General features: G+C 43.4%; 1 protein-coding gene across 1 annotated transcript in view; it reads left to right on the top strand.

Moving 5' to 3' along the window:
* The window catches only part of PCNT (pericentrin), a 193,301-nt gene that overhangs the window by 160,388 nt on the left and 14,436 nt on the right, over positions 1-18,477 (top strand). Inside the window, exons 41-48 of the mRNA XM_082260893.1 lie at positions 554-786; positions 893-986; positions 1,139-1,306; positions 3,700-3,855; positions 5,615-5,853; positions 8,725-8,798; positions 16,143-16,290; positions 16,379-16,506. Of these exons, the coding sequence (XP_082117019.1) occupies positions 554-786; positions 893-986; positions 1,139-1,306; positions 3,700-3,855; positions 5,615-5,853; positions 8,725-8,798; positions 16,143-16,290; positions 16,379-16,506 (1,240 nt within the window). The remainder of the gene's footprint in view (positions 1-553; positions 787-892; positions 987-1,138; positions 1,307-3,699; positions 3,856-5,614; positions 5,854-8,724; positions 8,799-16,142; positions 16,291-16,378; positions 16,507-18,477) is intronic.

Here is an 18,477-nt window from a genome sequence, read left to right as displayed (position 1 = left end):
TGTACTTTTGTTGGCTGTGTTGGGTATTAACTTAACTTTTATAACCAATGGAAAACCACATGTTGCCCATATGTGTCTCAAAGCTGGGTTCAGTGCTTGAGAAATACTGTCTAAATACAATTGTGTATTGAAACTTGGGCGTCTTGGTATATTTCCAGATCTGTGCAGTAATTCTTCATGAAAACCCTTGCACTTTGCCTCTGTACAGATGATTTCCAAAATGCAGACTAAGTCACTGCTGCTCTCTCCATTGCATTTTATTTGGTCATGTACCTACGTCTTTGTTTTCTGCAGACAGCCTGTAGTAGATGGACCTACTTAGTTACAGCCATAGCTGTTCTCAGCACAGTGATACTGTCGTCACAGCTTTACAAGCTTATATCTTGACTTTGTAAATGAAATTGGTGCCCAATATGTATTTCCTTTGTGGCCATAGAAGAATATATGTATATGAGAATTTTCCTCTTTGGCGTTCAGCTTTACATTAGACAGAGTTAATGAATGCCTCATTTATCCAAATTGTTATCTGCACCACTTCATTTTCTTCAAATAGGACTTGCAGTTCCAACATGAGCGAGATAAGCGTCGTATCCAGGAGTTGCAGCACATGCTGGCAGATTTGGAAGAACAAGAACGTGTGTTGGCTTCAAGAAAGCACCATGCCTGGACAGACACATCTAGCCCCAATAAAAGTGTGGGCTCATTGACCAGTCAGATGCAGACAGTCTGGCAGCAGCTACTTCACACTGTACTACAAGTCAAAAAATGGGTGCAGAATAAGGACAGGTAACTTTTTTTTTTTTTTTTTTTTTTTTTCTTTTCTTTCCCTCACAAAGTTTTTACATTTATGGATAGCTATTATTAACTATTATTTATAATGTATTGTTTTCAGTGCACAACATGGCTTCCCAAATGAGGCAGAAGTGACAGCTTTGCTGGACTCTTTGGCAGAACTGAAGTTACAGTTGCAGAGAGGAAATCTTCAGGTTATGTTTTTACTGTATATTTTTCCCTAACTGTTCATCTTCCTTGTGTTTTTAAAGTGTTCTTCTTGCCTCTGTACGATTATAGCACTTTCTACAGTAGCCTAGATGCCTCTAATCAGATTGGCTGTTTAACATTGCATTCCTTCCTGTAGACATCTGTTCCATCACCCTCCGTTGTGGTTGATGTTCTCAAACGTGAGAATGAAGAGCTTGCAACCACGGTGTCTGAGTTGACTAAAGAGAAATTGGAGCTCAGAAGTCAGCTTGCTAAACTCAGCCGAAGCTCGCAAGAGCCTTCATATAAAGAGAATAAGGAGCCGGTAAGTTTTGGTCATGGTATTTTGGAGATTGTGAAGCTTGTTACAAATGGGAATGGGCCAGTGCATAAAAGGTAATTCCACCTTTACTTCAAAAAAATGATGCATTTCCAACACTTTCTCTTTTCCTTTGGTCCCTGCTGTACTTAATGACCAAATGCCTGGGCTTTTGGTTACACGCTAAGCCCTGAAGGATGCCTTGAGAATTTTTTTTTTTCTTTAGGAAGCCTGATTATTATGAAGCCTTACATTTTGTTTATTCCAACTAAATATACAATGCTTTAAGTGAATATTTAAGAGTGTGTCCACTTTTACCACTTCCCATTTAAGCCAATTCTGGCATTTCTCTCCTGCATGTGAAAATCATCCTTGTTTTTAGCAAAGAAAAAAAAATAAAAAATACTCCGAACCCCAAACATATATTATATATATATATATATATATATATATATATATATATATATATATATATATATTTATATTTATCAGCGATCCTAGAGAATAAAGTGGCAATCATTGTCATTTTTTATGTCGCATGGTATTTACGCAGCAACTTTTTAAACACAATTTTTAAAAAAAGTACACTTTAATGAATTTTAATTAAAAAAACACAATATATAACCCAATTTTCTGGTAAAATTTAAAAGCTATTACACAGCGTAAACAGATACCCAACATGTCACACTTTTAGAATTGTGCACACTTGTGGAATGGCGCAAAATTACAGTACCTAAAAAATCTCCATAGGTGACGCTTTGAATATTTTTACAGGTTACCAGTTTAGAGTTAGGAGGTCTAGTGCTAGAATTTATTGCTCTCGCTACAACGTTTGTGGGGATAACTAATGTGTGGTACGAATGTCGTTTACATATGCGGGCACGGCCTATAAATGTGTTTGCTTCTGCACGAGGGGACAGGGGTGCTTTATTTTTTATTTTATTTTTTTTAACAAGGTCGCTTTACTTTTTTTTTTTTATATCACTTTTATTCCTATTACAAGAAATTTAAACATCCCTTGTAATATGAATTAGGCATTACAGGCCCTCTTTTTGGAGACATCTGGGGTCTATAGGACCTCACATATCTTCTCTACCCTGGAAAGCATGAGATTAAACAAAAATAAAAAATTGATCTTTGCTTTCCAAGGGAAAAAATTGCCAGTGTTTACATCTGCCAGAGCCAGAAGTGACAACGCTTCCGGCCTCCCAGGATCATAGAGATGGCCGGGAACCATTCACCACGCTATGGTAGTCCGGCATCGGATCTCCTAGTCCCTAATCGCATGGGAGGGCCCGGGGAACATCCCCTCCTACTGCCCACAAAGATATCTGGATAATTCCTTAAGCTGCAGGCATCATCCAGATATCACCACTTCAAGCTAAGTACATTATATGACAGCCTTCTGGCAGAGAAATGGTTAAAGGACACATTTATTGAATTCCTTACCCTTTTCAAGAAAAACTTTTAAAGGGAATGAAGGAAATATGCCAATTTTTTTATTTGAACACGGAGGCTCCAGTGCTCTCTAGTTAAAATAATTTCAGTAGTAAATTAGGAAAATTTCTCTGTTAATTTTTTATTTTATTGAAAAGTTTTAAGGAATACAGTGTGTAACTGCATTTAGATATACAGATAAAAATAGAATATTAATAACTTGCAAGTCAGTAGCCGTTGTACATCAAGAGGAGAAATTATAGTGAATGACAAAATGTTTAGCATGTCAAAGAGCACTCTAATCATGCCATAACAGAAGAACAAAGTATATAAAAAGAAACAGAATCAGTGTGCCTATACCAGAGAACTAGCCACTGGCTGATGAGATGCTTATTTATTGGGTTTACTATGCAAGAAACCAAGGGATTCAGAAGTATGACTTTTTTTATTTCACAGCACCAGTTTATGTATTTTAAAACCTACAACTGTAGATTGGAGGTACTACAGATATGTTTGTGTCTCCACACCCTTGTGTGACAGTGATAGCCTTCAATTGTTAGGGAATACACAAGCATTTTATAATAGGTGTATAGTGGTTTTGTACATTCGCTTACTTTATGGTCAGCCCGAAACACTAAGATTTTTATCTAATTTAATTTAATTTTTTTTTTTTTTTGCATAATGCATACAAATATTTTAGAATTTCACAGCCAGCAAGCAGATGATGCTCTTGTCTCTGTTTTTGTGTTTTCCTTTTATTATATAACCCACTGTTATAAAAATCCTATTTACAGAGTTCGTGTAAGATGTAAAACAGTTACAGGAGAAATGTAAAAGCAATAATATAAAAATTGCCCGAATAATCACTTTTTTGTAAAAAAAATGTTGTGCACTGATCAGTTCTGCTTTTTTTTTTTTATTTATTTATTATTTATTTATTTATTTTTGTTTTTTATATGCAGCTGCATTCAGAATCTGTAGAGTCTGTGCTGGAGGCTGAACGGGCAGTCTGGAATCGTGAAAAACGACTCTTGCAGATTGCTTTAAAAAATGCGGAGTCTGAGCTGAGCAAGGCAACACTTGAGAACAGGCCTGTATCTGATGTTCCAAATTCTAAGGTATTCTTTGTTAGTTTCCATCGCTATAGCAACATCTTGGATATTTTTTGTTCCCATTTACTGGGGACTCAGTGCCATATAGTAGAATTCCTTCATACTACTGAATTTTCTTGCTGCCTCTAGGCCAGGGATTCCCAAACTACGGCCCTGCAGATGTTGCAGAACTACACATCCCATAAGGCTCTGACATTTACATACATGACTAGGCATGATGGGAATTGTAGTTCCTGAACAACTGGAGGGCCGTAGTTTGGGAATCCCTGCTCTAGGCTATATGTTTCTTAACAGGTACTAGCAGATTTGTTTAAATGGAGCCTGCCATGAGAAAAATAATGGTGTTGCCACTTCAGACTCTTTTCTAAAGCTATTTTTAGCCTAGATGCTATGCGGACAGAAGTCACGGTCCTTAAACAAATAGGCAGCTACTGAAGTTAGACAAACATTTTAGCTTCGCTTCTTCCAGGTAATTGTCCTCATAAGCAATAGTTGATCAATACTACTATTTATTAAGGTGGGTGAAACTTTAATATATCTTGATCGTACAGTATTGGACAGAGACTTGAGTATACGTAGACCCTGGGTTATAGGCTGGTACTTTCAGGTGATTGGCAAGCTTTTGAGGACATGCATCCTGATTGTCCCCTCTATAACCCTACCCCCACCCTGTAAGTCCTCAGTTTTTTGCTAGTGCCTTAATTGGATGGACCTCTTCTTTACGAAATCTCTCTTAGCATAATAAGTTTATTATTTTCTACTTGGTTTCTTCCAACTCAACTCCTCACTGTCTTCAAATACAACAATAGAAGCAGTGAATCCAAATCAATGCAACCTCGGTAAAACTTTAGGAACTGTACTCAGGCCATTGGAGCAGTCTGTAATGAGGTTTCTGGCATTTTGATCCTGCATGGGTTTTGGCACTTTATGCGAATGGGATTCGTTGCAAACTTCCCTGTAAGTTATATATGTTTGAGGGGGAGTAAAAGATTTAGACCTTCTATTCCTGGGCTATTCTGTTTTGCTTGCTACAAATTGGAGAACTTACAAACTGTAATAGACTTATAATATATAATATTATATAATTATAGTATAATATAAAATATATAATATAATTGGGCCCAATTTTGACATTTCCACTTAAGGGTTTACTCTCTTTTGTTGCCAGTGATTTAGAAATGAATGGCTGTGTTTTGAGACGACAATAAATTTACACTGTTATACAAGCTGTACACTCACTACTTTACATTGTAGCAAAGTGTCATTTCTTCAGAGTTGTCACATGAAAAGATATAATATATTCACAAAAAATGTGAGGGGTGTACTCTCTTGTGTGAGATACTGTGTATGTTTGTGTGTATGTATATATCGCTATCTTCCAGGTAAGTCAGAATGTTTTAGGTTCCGTTCACATATTGGCGTTCCGGATCTCGAGTAGAATCGCAGCAATTCTGCCTGTGATCCCAAATCACGGCAAATCGCACAGGTGTACCGCGATTCTGCCCACGATCCGGAACGCCAAGATGTGAACGAAGCCTTAGTTTTTTTTTTTTTACACAACAAACTAGATGTAAACCTTTTCCCGTTATGAAGCGGAATTATGTCCAGCGAATTACTTTTTTTTTTTTTTATTTTTTTTTTTGCAATTTAATGAGCAGTGTGTAGTACTGCAGCCCTCCCCACCACCACCCAGTTTAACTTTTTCCTGGAGAGTCAATTGAAATATAGTGTCTACAACTAATTTAGACGTCTTATGTTATTTCAGGTGCAGCGTCTGTACAGAAAATACCTCAGAGCAGAGAGCTTCCGAAAAGCCCTAGTATACCAGAAGAAATACCTCTTGCTCCTTTTGGGAGGATTCCAGGCTTGTGAAAAAGCAACATTGTCCTTAATTGCACGCATGGGTGTGTACCCAACACCTGCGGACCTTCAGTATCCTGCCAAATGCCAGTCAGGCCTTACCAAATTTCGATCAGCTGTTCGGGCTGTGATTGCCATCTCTAGGTACAGATATGACTGAAAATGCCCTTCTGTGCACTTAATAGGTTGTAACTTTGAAAGCATAATTGTAGGCAATTTTTTTTTTTTTCATTTAAGATAGCGTAAGGGAGGGTTTTAACCCCTGTCAATTTTTTGGCAATCTGTGTCCCATTGGGGAGATATATCTTCCTGCTTTGGCTAATGGATAGGAAGTGAAGTGAGAGGGAATCCATTGGGGCCTCCCAGGTCTCTGACATACTGCACATAAGGTTAATGCACTGCTAATAATATAAATATATATATATATATCTCTTTAAATTACTCCAATTTTCTTGCATAAAATGGGAAAATATTTTGTGCATTTTCTGGCATTTGCTTGCATTTTTTTCAGTTCTCTCCTAATCCTCTAATCCTCCCCCTTGAAACATTAAAAAACCCCAGCACTTTAAAAAAATAAATACTAGACCTTCTACCAGTCTCTTCATTATTCACGTGCAATGTGTACAAAAGTATAGCCCTAATACAGACAAACAGTGATAAAATTCCATCAATCTAGGGACAGCCTGCTGCATAAACATACATTATTAAATTATAATTGTAACGGATCAACCGGCACCCCGACTGGGTACTTCCGTTGACGGATGCTCCTAGTGCTCTCCGAGGGCTCCAAGCACTCCACCAGACACCGTAACCACTTCAGACCCCACGAACCGCCGCAGCTTGGTTAGGGTCTCACCGTCTCCTACCCACCCTGGACTTAAGACAAGGCTCCAGGTTCCCATGGGTGAACCTCTTTCCCCAGAGAGTGCAGCAAAATGAGCTCTTACACAAGCTCTTACAAGAGCTTAGTGATTATCCAAGGGAGTATGGAGGACATAGCAATCCCTTGTAGCCGATTCCCCCAGTGAGAGACAGGACTCTAGATTGAGGCTGAAGTATAACTCTTTATTGAACAAGAAACAGACTTTTATACAGTTTTCCCCACAAGGTTACTGCCCAGGTGGACCTTGTTGGGGACAGGACATGACATTCGCAATCCAATAGGAACAGGGTTTTACACTCAGTCATTCCTATACAGTGTACACAATCCCTCCCCTCTGGCTGAATACATTATTGCAGATGAAAGTGTATACAGGAACAGAATTAAACCTAAACAAATTATCTGGCCATCTGGGCAGAACATTGTGAGGTCGTTGGCATTAGACAATGGGACGGCACAATCCACAATTCCCTCCTAATACACAACAATAGGACAAGAATGCTAATGACAGTCTGTGTGTCTCTGGAACATTGAAGCGGGAATACACATTATCTCAATACACAAACCATAGGAAAAACCTGTATGACATTGAGGGATATGTAATACACACATTATTTAGGAATTACAGATTTCATGGCAATGGGAATAAATCTTCATATTTCTATATGAAGATATTGCTGACAAATATGACTGTCCCATCTGAAGCAATTCAAACCATCTGTTTTTCACTTCCAGTGGCTGTGAATACCGTCATAGTAATGTTCTCACAATATACACCTAATGTGAAAAGCATATGTGCACCAACCAACTAGATAATAGGAGGCTAAATGTTCTAGTCCATGTAAGTGCAAACAGTAATTTAGCAAAAAGTGTCATCAGAGTTCACTAGAGGAAAAGATTTTAGATGGTATTCATGTGGAAAGAAAGAAAAAAGTTGGATTCCAACCAGGACTCTAACCTTAAAACACTCTGCAGCTTACCATAGAATGTTGACCCTCAGGCTAAGTGTAGTCTGTTAAATGATTAAAACCACATGATCTGTGGAGATCCTAGCCTGAGGGTCAACATTCTCTGGTAAGCTGCATGTGTGTGTTAAGCCTCGTACACACGCAACAAATTTTCCGCCGACCGGTCGTCCGTCTTTTGTCCAGAGTGGCGTCTGTTGGTTGGAATGTGCTCTAGACTGCACACGAATTTTCCCGCACGACAGAATTCTACTTCAGAAGTGATGTCATGTGTTGGATTGCTTTCTTTGTGTTCTTTCATCTCTGAGCATGCCCAGTCTTGCTCATAAGATTTTTCCCTGTCGAAATCTGTACTGACTGCATGAAAATCGGACGTGTTTTGACGGTGGACAAAAATTTTATAGCCTGCACACCAGAATTTTTTCGGCCGAAAAGTCGGAGACGGTTGTCGAGAGCACCATACTAACAAGCCGAAAATCGGCAGATCTGTCGTCGGGACGAAAATTCCCGGCCGAATGTCGACTCGTGTGTACGGGCCTTTAGGCCGGGTTTCTGTGCGTCTTCCTACACCACCTTCCAATCACTGTGCTTGCGATCTGCTCCAGGGGTCAGTTCAAAGTTAACTACACCCCAAACGCAGGTCGCAAACGCAGTGCGTTTTCCCACACTGGATCACATGGTACAAAAGTAGCATGCAATGCAGTTGCCACGCGTTTCAAAAAGTAGTGCATGCACTGATTTTGCTGCAGTGCAATTTCAGGTCCATTCACAATGAATAGGCTGAAATTGCACTGCACAGAATTGTATGTGAATCACACAGAAACCACACAGTGTTCCTGTGCAGTTCACATGCAGATCCTAGTGTGAATGGGCTCTTAATGTAGGTGTACAGCACTGGATGCCATTTTCCTAGTTTGAATCAAACTTTCTTTTTCATTATCGTACAAAAAAAAATGTTCTCATTAAATCTGACACCTTTTGCTGGATTATTATAGTTCCACGTGCCCTATAGTCTTGCCTATTGCAAACCTAGTTAGTAAGATCATGAGATGATGGTTACAGTTTGTCAAAATGAATATTCCCCTAACAAGTCTCACTCATAAGACTGTATTAAAGATAATGATTGGCTTACTGTGAGCTTTAATATACAATGTATGCATTTTATTCTAGGTTAAAGTTCCTGGTAAGGAAATGGAATAAAAATACCCGGAAAGGTGTAGTTGTGGAGCCAGTGGTCCAACAAGGTAAATATGGCAGAAGGAAGGCCATTGCCTGTTTGTTTTTTTTGTTTTTTTTCTAGTTATTCCCTATAGTATTGGTTTGTTTTACTACTTACATACATACATACATACATACATACATACATTACTTGGATCCTCTGTCACTTTTTACCTCGCCTATGAATTTAAATATACAGTGTATTCAGACGTTAAAGCTAATCTACAACTTTCGTTTCACTAGAAGTGAATGGAATGATCAGTCCCAGCATAGATCATACCTCTGTACAATGTTGCTCTGTTGTCTGCAGATCTACTGATAATCTAGGTTTAGTGTTGGCTTTGTATCATCTGACAATCTGGACACTCTGAATGTAGACTGAGGGACTGCCAGCAACTTCATGCTCCATCTCTAGCCTAGAACACACCCTAACCAAAATATATGGATATATGAAGATTGGGTTATGCTGCCCCCTACAGGAGTAGGACACTAGGCAAGAAAAAAACTTTACCACACCTATGGGGCAGTCCCTGCAGGCATACACCCACTCACTCTGCTAGAGACATTCAGTTTGTTTCTGCCTAATTTAGGAGTAGGACCTAGTTCCCGGCTGAGACTTCGGTCTTAGCTTGCTTTTTTATTTAAATTTTTTTTAACTAGTTATGATCCTGAGAAAATGGCAATCAACAGCTGGTCTGGGTTTCGCACTGGACATCCTAGATCCTTAAGGTCTCCCAGTCCGGCCAGCGAGCGTGTGCAGGTTATAGCCCTGCACTAGGCCTAGCCACGATAGGGCGGGGGCTGGCCCGCGAGTGAAACACCTCGCTGGGACGCACACAATCTGGTTCAGCCTAAGTCGCAGCGTGCCCCTTGGCCATCAGCACCCCCACTCTGAGTGGAGAGGTAGTCTGTCCGGAGTAGCCCCCACCCGATTGTCGTTGGTATGGTGAGTAGTGTCCCCCCCCCCCCCATAGCTCCTGCGGTTCTCGGGATGGACGTGGGCCCCTCCTTGGGATGGTCGGACCCCCGGGTTTCCTTCCATTTCCACCAGCCCCTCTTAACAGTCACGGTGGCCCCAACCTACCCCCTTGCCCCCCCCCCGGGGGTTATTTAGGAGCTATCTTTGCCACTTCAGTAAGGGGGGGCTGGATGCAGTTGTTGCTGTCCGGATCGCACACAGGTTTTTTGAGCAAGTTCCCGGCCCCCTGGGGGTTATTGACTGGGGCAGGGGTGTCCTTTGAGCTCCCTGCGGTGGTTAAAGGCTTGGGGGTACTAATGTTTCTTCATCCGCTGGTCTGCGCCTCATGTGTCTTGGTCGGGCCGAAAATTTAGTCCAGAGCTTTGCGGCCTACTCGCGGCTGTCCGGGTATCTGACCAAGCTGACCAAAATGTGTCTGACTGAGCTGACCGGCGGATGCCTCACGCAGCTGGATCAGACTAAAAATTGAGGCCGCGGCTTGCGGCTGTCAGAGCTGGCTGTCTGAGTGAGTGACCAAGCTGACCGGCGGATACCTCACATGGCCGGATCGGGCCAAAAAATTGAGGCCGCGGCTGATGAAGCTGGCTGTCCGGTCGACTGACCAAGCTGTCCGGTCAACTGCTGGGCTGAGCGACAGGTTGGACTATTGCAGTTCCATTGGTTCCCTGAGCCCTGCCAGCGAGCGTGTGCAGACCGTAGCTCCACGCTTGGTTGGCTGTGACATGGCCCCACTGGACGGGGGCTGGCCCTTGAGCTAAAGGTCTCGTATGGTCGCATACGAATGGGTCTCTGCCTGGGCCGCAGCATTTCTTCTGGCCGGCAGCTCCCCCACTTTGGTAGCGAGGAGGTTTCTGTCTTGGGAGTGTTACCTGCACACTCTCTCTCTAAATAGTAAGGGCCCCCTCCTCGCCTTCCCTGGTTTTGGTGTGGGGCCTGGGTATTCCCTGGGTTGGTTGGGGTTCTCTCTCCCCCCCCCCCCCCCCCCCCCGGGTGGCATTTAGCTGGCTTGTATGCCTATGCTCATGGTGGGGGGGTAGCTGGTACCCAGGCTGTGGGTGCCCCTTGCCCTGGTACCTGCGGGCACCCTGTCTCCCTCTGTGAGCCTTTTTTTTTGGGTGGGTGGCCCTTTTCTGTCCTCTTGGAACTGCTGACGGTTGAGTACCACGTGCTCGGGCAGGCTGAAAATTTAGACCGCCGCTTTGCAACCTACTGGCTGGATCTTGTATGGGGTGGCCCCAGTTGTGGCAGCTAATGCCGCCATTCTACCCTGGGACATCCGTCTCCCCTGGCTGGTCGCGGATCCCCCGCGACCAGGCAGCTGAAAGTTTAGGCTGCAAATTTATGGCCTACACGGGTGTCCCCTTCTGGTAGGGAGGCTCTGGGGGTGGAGAACAGGGTCCCACGCAGGCCTCCTATGCAGACCTCCTTGGAAGGCCGCCCCCCCCCCCCTTTTTGCAGGCCTCAGTCAGCGCCCACTGTGGAAGGCTTGAGTCGCTCAGCCCCCATGCGGGGTAAGGATAGCGTTGGGCGTTGACCTAGCGATGCAATTCCCATCCCCGCCCTCTCCTGTCTCATCAGATCCTGCATCTGGGTCGGTCGCTGCAGATGGGACCTCCCTGCGGGTCTGACTCTGTTTCCCTGACCCGTTAGACAGTGAGGAGCCATTTATGTTGGAGGATGCAGCTGAGACTGCTGCGTACATATCTGTCTTGTTTGTCACCCAAAATCGGTCCCATACGGTTATGGGTTTCTCTTATCCAGCTTATTTTGACAATTGTGTATATGGGTGTGTCTAATGTGACCCTAGATGGTCCCAAGACTCTATGCATTCTGGTATCACTCGAGGTGTCACGTCTGAAGAAGTGTACGCTTCTACCGAAGGTAGGTTCCATTATTTCCAGGTTGACTAAGGCAACCATGTTTCCGGTGGTAGAATCCCCGGCTTTTAGGAATCTGGTTGACAGGTGGGCAGAATCTAAAAGGCACGTTACATGTTTACTATGGCTGGTGCCTTATTGGGGCATGTTATGGCCTCTGTTCGGGTGTCTCAGACACTGACTGTGTGGGCCACGCTTTAGCGTCTGACCATAGGGGGGGGGCGACCAGTTTCCCCCTGGCAGACCGGATGGTCAAGGATCTGCAGTCGGGCTGCGATGCATCTTTGGGTGCCGTTCCCGTGAGTCTCTAAGCTATATGTCTCAGCAGTGGTGCCTAGGCGTATGTTTTGGCTGAAGTGTTGGTCTGTAGATCACACTCCAAGAAGGATCTGACTAAATTGCCTTTTCAGAGCGCCTGTTCGGCGCTACCCTCGAAGACATCATTAGGAGTCGGACGGGAGGTAAGAGTACCTTCCTTCCACAGTCTGGGAATGTGTCTTGCTGGCAGCATGGGACTTCCTTTTCAGCCTGTGAGAAGTTTTTTCGTCCCTCAGGGACTTCAGAAAAAAGGTTCCAAGCCCTTCAATGCTTCCTTTAAGAAGTTTCTAGTGGCCTTGGTCTGGCAGTCAGAGAGTAAGCTTCTCCAGACCTGCTTACGAGACCCCTTCAGTATGACGGTTTGCCCCCATCCATGTCTGGGGTGGGGGGGATGTCTTCGCTGGTTCTGGGGCCTTGGATCTCCAGTGGGTCCACGAGGTGATTGTATCCGGTTCCAAGATGGAATTCAGTTTCTTGTCCTCGAACGGTTCTTTCCTTCCAATGTGCACCTGGCCCCAGATTGGCTGCAAGCTCGGTTGTCTTTTCATGGTTCCCTGGAAGGAGGGCAAGTTTGTCCGATTCTGGACCTCAAGGCCCTGAACCGTTTTGTGCGGATGCAATAATTCATAAAGTCCTTTCAGGCGGTGGTGGCATCCCTGCATCAAGAGGGTTCCCTGGCTTCTTTAGACGTCAAAGATAATAAGCAAAAAGTTGGGGGAGCAAAACCTGAACATGTATTTCTACAGCTGGTGCAGCTATGAACCAAGCGACATGCATATTAAAGAATAGCGCACACATGCAAAAGAAATGGTGGGACCAAATCCCCATTTTTGTTTATGGATTGTCTTCATATTTGATTGTCATTTCTTTTGCAGACGTCAAAGATGCCTACCTGCACATTCCTATTTGCACCTGGCATCAGAGTTTCCTCTGCTTCACTCTGAGAAAGTAGCACTATCAGTTTGTGGCGTTACCCTTTGGTCTAGCCTCGGTTCCTCACGAAATAGCAGGGCCCGGTCTTAGCATTGCTGCATCAGCGGGGGACTGCTGTGCTGGGGTACCTGGATGACCTCTTGCGAGCAGAGTCTCTGACTGCTGATGTGGAAATTACTATCCAGACTTTGCGGGAGATCTGGTGGCTTCTGAATTTTAGAAGTCTGCCCTGGTTCCAACCAGGAGATTGGATTATCTGGGACTGACTCTGGATTCAGTTCTTGCCAGAGTGTTCCTTACTCTGGGAAAGTTGCAGAAGTTGCATTCTGTGATTAAACGGTTAGCCCATAAGTGGCATCCCTTCGGGTGTGTATGCGAGTGTTGGGCCTGATGGTGTCCACCTTCTAGGCAGTTTCCGTTTGCACAGTTCTACACGAGACTCCTTCAAAAGGAGATTCTGGTCAAATAGTACAAGTGTCTCAAGTCGCTGGACAATGTGATTTGTCTGAGTCGGGCGACAAAGAGTTCTCTGGTCTGGTGACTGCGCTCCCCAACCTTGCTATGGGGCAGATCTTTTTTCCCCTTTTACTGGACAGTGGTCACGAAGGATGCCATTCTGTCTGCATGGGGAGGTGTCCTGGGGCTGAACTCGACCTAGGGCTGTTGGACATCTAGAAGAATAAGAATCTAGATTTCCTGGCAATGTCTTGGAACTTTGAGCGATCAGACTTTGCCTGGATCATTGGGTGGAGCAGCTTCGGGGGCTCCCGGTGCGGATTCAGTCGGACAACACCATGCCAAGTGCTGAAGGACAGGGGCTTATCTGGCTCGGTGATTCCAACCATGTTAAAGGCGGGGAAATCTACATCTCCAAAGCTTTATCGAATGTGGAAGGCGTACATTTCCTGGTGTGAGTTTCGAGGAGTCCATTCTCGTTCCTCTTTAGATTCTGGCCTTTCCTCAACGGGGTTGAATCAGAAACTGGCTTTGAGCACCGTGAAAGGCCAAATGTCTGCCTTGTCTGTCTTTTTTTCAAAGAGTTTTGACTTCCCATTCATTGGGACATACATACCTTCAGGGGGTTCATAATTTTACTCCACCTGTAAGTTCTCCTCTGCCACTGTGGGATTTGAACCTGGTTCTGTCGGTTCTTTAAAAACCTCCCTTTGAAAACACAGGGGGGATCCTTTTCCTTACGCTGTCACAAAAGGTGGCCTTTTTGGTGGCCATCACCACTGCTCGCAGGGTGTCGGAAGTTTGGCGGCTTTGTCTTGTTGTTCTCTCTATCTGGTGGTTCACTGGGTAAGGTGGTCATGTGACCACGGCCGTTGTTCCTCCCAAAGGTTGTCTGATTTCCATTTGAATAAGGACGTTGTGCTGAACTGAAGAGAAAATAGGATTTTTGTTCTCGCCGTAAAATCCTTTTCTCTAAGTTCATTGACACACAGCACCCACCCCCTAAGGAGTTTTTATGCTTCTGTTACTGCTTGTTACAAAACTGAGTATCTCTAAGCAGAGAGTGAGGTTATGCCAGCTGAGGACGGCCCACAGGGCGTAGCCAAGCTTTTGTGTTGTCGGCCCAATCCTACTCCAGTAGAGGGCAGCATAACCCTATGGTGAATAATATGGAGCTGTGTCTGTCAATTAACTCAAAGAAAAGGATTTTAAGGGGAGTACAAAAATCCTATTTTAAAAGCGCTGATAGAACTTTTTTACTGGAAGGTCATTTGTTTCTGGTAAGTTATTAAAACCACTGCGGTGTGAGCCCTGGAGCGCTTTGTTACTAACTAAAAGCACTGCGGCACTTTTTGGAATCTGAGTTCACAGAAGATAAAAGAACAGGACTCTCATATTTTTTAAGAGCATTTTTTATTCTGGACACAATATTAAGGTTTTCAAGCACATTGATTAATACAGAGATTTGATTGTTTTTTATATTACGCTTTCATTTATGGTTTTCTTTTAATAATGATATATATTTTTGGGGTATATTTAAGTGCTGCCAATTTACACTTTTTAGTCTGAAACATCTTGAGGCTCTTAGCACTATAAGGGCTCAGGTTCTTCCCTTTTTATTCTGCTTCAGCTGTAACTCTGTAGGATTTAGATCTGGTTCTCTGAGCTTCAGAAACCTTTGTTTAAACACATTAAAGACATTCCTCAACTCTACAAGACTAGTATCTGAACTGGTGGTGTAATCCTGCACTGAAAACCTTTCTGGGATTTTTTCATAGGATCAAGGTGGTGTTGGGGTCCAGGACTTTTTTTTCTTGCCTAAGGTAGGGTCTATTACTTTAGCTAGGACATTGTTCTTCAGACCCACCTGGTTCCAGTTCACCAAAAGGAATTGATCTTCCATTGTCTGGATGCTTGAGTCTATCACTTGTCATGAAATCTTATTCCCTTTGTCATTTTAGATAGAAGTAAGGATTTCATCCTTAATTGTCAAGGAGCACTGTACCAGATCTGTGCCTTTTGACAACAAGCAACTATTTTCCATATTTGCGAGGAATATTTGCAAGCAACTATTTCCCATATTTGCAAGGCTTCCACCTGGTCTTCTGTTTCCACTTTCTGTAGGTTCTATCAGGTGGATGTTTTGGCCTCATCTGATGCCAGCTTCGGTGTAGAGGGTTATTCGGTGGCTCTTTGACCTGAAAGCAGTCCTAAGTTTTTATTATTTTTTTTTTTTCTTGGACCTCTCATCAATTTTGCTGTGTTGCTGACCTCTCAGTTAGATTACTTTTGGACATCTAAAGGTTAGACAATTTGTGTACCTTAGTAGATGAGAAAGAATGCAGGATTTTTGTACTCTCCATTAAACCTTTTTTATTTTTTTTTATGGGATCCATTTTGGGGTCACAGGTCCCACTCTTCTGTGTTTTATGATCATGCTTTGGGTGCTGCTTTGCTACAATGCTGACACATTTTGATAGCAGGAGGGGGTTATCCTGGGCTTTGTTTGCTTGTGTCCAGTCCTATTGTAGGCTGCAGTTTAGCCCAAAGGTAAGACTTCTTCCTGTGACCCTCAGTGGGCTCCAAGAAAAAAAAGGTTTTATAGTAAGTACACATCCTCTTTTAATGGAATCTGATTTCACTTTTTTTATGTTAGGAGTTACTGTACTTTGATGTGACTATGTTTGTGGTTGGCTTTCTTGAGTAAGCTTGTTGTCCTACATTACCACGTGTTCTATTTGTGTTTTTGCCAACATTCTGAAGTCTCATGTGGTGGTGGTTTGACTTCTTCTCAAATCTGGTTTCAGTGCAAACGAACAGAACAGAAATTTTACAACACCTGAGTGGTACTATATTAAACTCCCCTCCAACCCGTGATGGAACATATGGTCACCACCATAGTTCGTCTCTTAATGCTACGCCATCCCCAAAGTCATTGCCTTGGATGTCAAGACGGTTAGTAAATACATTTCTATTTGTGACAGTTAAAGTTGTGTGAAAGTTAGCTGAGTATATATATTTTTTTTTTTATTACTTTTAACAGGGTTGGACACTCTCCTGCCTTAACGCCAGAAAGATCACCATACACCTCTCGAGATCCTGAACTTTCAATTACAGAGTACATCCATCATCTAGAGTTGGTCCAGCGGAGACTAGGTGGACTTCAAAATGGTAAGATGGTAACCATTAAAAAAAAACCTGCTCTTGGCTAGTATTGCCAGATTTTCCAGGTTGAACAGGGGAGTGCTTCTCATCAGTTAAAGCAGACCTTCACCTCCCCTGTGGGGAGTGTCAATACAAAGTTAATGACACCCCCAGATTAGTTAGCATATCGCAGTGCGAACTGTCATTTCAGACAGGAATCGGATCGCGTGGGTGTGAACACCCATGCGAGACTATTCTGGTGCGGACCAAAAAAGGGTCCTGCATGACTTTGGGCTGAATGCAATGCAAATTCAGCCATACAATCTGTATGGCTGAATTTGCATCGCAAAGACATTGCATCATGTGATTTGCACAGCAGTGTGGTGCGAATCGCATGCAATGTCTTCCATCTCACCAGTGTGAACCGGTGTAACGTTAGAAAAGCATACCCCGTGAAAATTGCATACCCACGTCACTTCCTGTCAGGAACAGCTGAGCAGCGTAGCAGTGCGCATGCTCGCAGCCCCGGATACGTCATTGAACAGCTGAGGAGCTGACTAGTGCGCATGCACGGAGGGTATGAAATTATCACGGCAGTGTGTGTAACGTTACACCGCATCAGCTGTTGCGGCGGTTACATTAAAACAGCTCGGTTGCAATATGAGTCATCTCCGCTCCTATCCCTGTCACTTTCCTGATCTTGGCTACTAAATATAAAAGCGGCGGGTGTATGGAATCTAAATGAACGGAGATCTCGTCTCCATGATTTATCTTTTCATACACCCACCGCCGCTTTTATATTTACTAGCCAAGATCAAGGAAGTGACAGGGGTAGGAGAGGAGATGACTCATATTGCAGCCGAGCTGTTTTAATGTAACCGCCGCAACAGCTGAGGCGGTGTAACGTTACACACACTGCCGTGAAAAATCCATACCCTCCGAGCATGCGCACTAGTCAGCTCCTCAGCTGTTCAATGACGTAGGTGCTGACGTAGGTGCACCGGAAGTGACGAGGGTATGAAATTTTCACGGGTAGGTTTTTTTCACGGAACACCGGCCCTAAGGAACAGCTGGAAGAGCTGTTTAAAGTGTGTGTAGCATCAGCTATATACAGTATACAGCACGGTGTTCTGGCAGTGGGATATTGAAACTTACCATCCAACTCCCAGGAAAAAAATTTAGTTGGGTTGCTCAGCCATTCACAGGGACATTGTGTTCTGTAAATTAATACAAAGTTTCTTCTGGTTGGCTGAGACTGAAAAATTACAACAGTACTTACCCCCCCCCCCCCTTCTCAGTGTGTTATGTTTGTAAATTGTGGCAAGACATTAGCGTATACTAGGTATGGGTGAAAAGGTTTGGGGCGAACATTGACTGTTTCCCCGTTCAAACACCCAAATTATCGAATCGTTCAACCGTTTGTTTGACCAGATGAATGACCCCAATGCACTGTGCTACTGCACAGTGCATTGGTAGCCCTGATTGTCTGAAGCAATGAAAGCTTTGCCCAATCAAGGCACAGATTACTGTCAGAGCCATGACTCCATCCAATCATGGCTCATTGCTCTTATTCCCACCCCACACTATAATTATTCCATTTGTACTGTGATATCTGTGTGGAGATGGAACAGGGCTCTGTTCAGTGCTAACTAGAGAGTTAGTGTGCTAATCTGCTTCTATTGTCAGTGTAGAATATTAGTTTAATGTGAATCTAGTGATAGTTCGGTTAGTGAGTGTAGTGACCATTCATTTTTACTTTAGTGTCAGTTTATTTTGTCAGGGCAGGTTTACTGTGTTAGTGCACGTTTAACAAAGTATATTTCTGTGTATTGCGTACCGTTTAACGCAGCATATTTCTGTGCGTTAGTGCACGTTTTATGCAGTATTTTTCTGTGCATTAGTGCAGTTTTATTGCAGTATATTGTAGTGCATCAGTGGAGTTTGTAGGTGTAGTGAGTACTTTAACGTGCATCAAACACCACTTTCCATTGATTAAAG

This window comes from Pelophylax lessonae, assembly GCF_965119305.1.
Source record: "Pelophylax lessonae genome assembly, chromosome: 6".
Taxonomy (NCBI): Eukaryota; Metazoa; Chordata; class Amphibia; order Anura; family Ranidae; genus Pelophylax; species Pelophylax lessonae.
The sequence above is the reverse complement of the archived record's forward strand: the minus strand, read 5'-3'. Positions and strand labels throughout refer to the sequence as shown.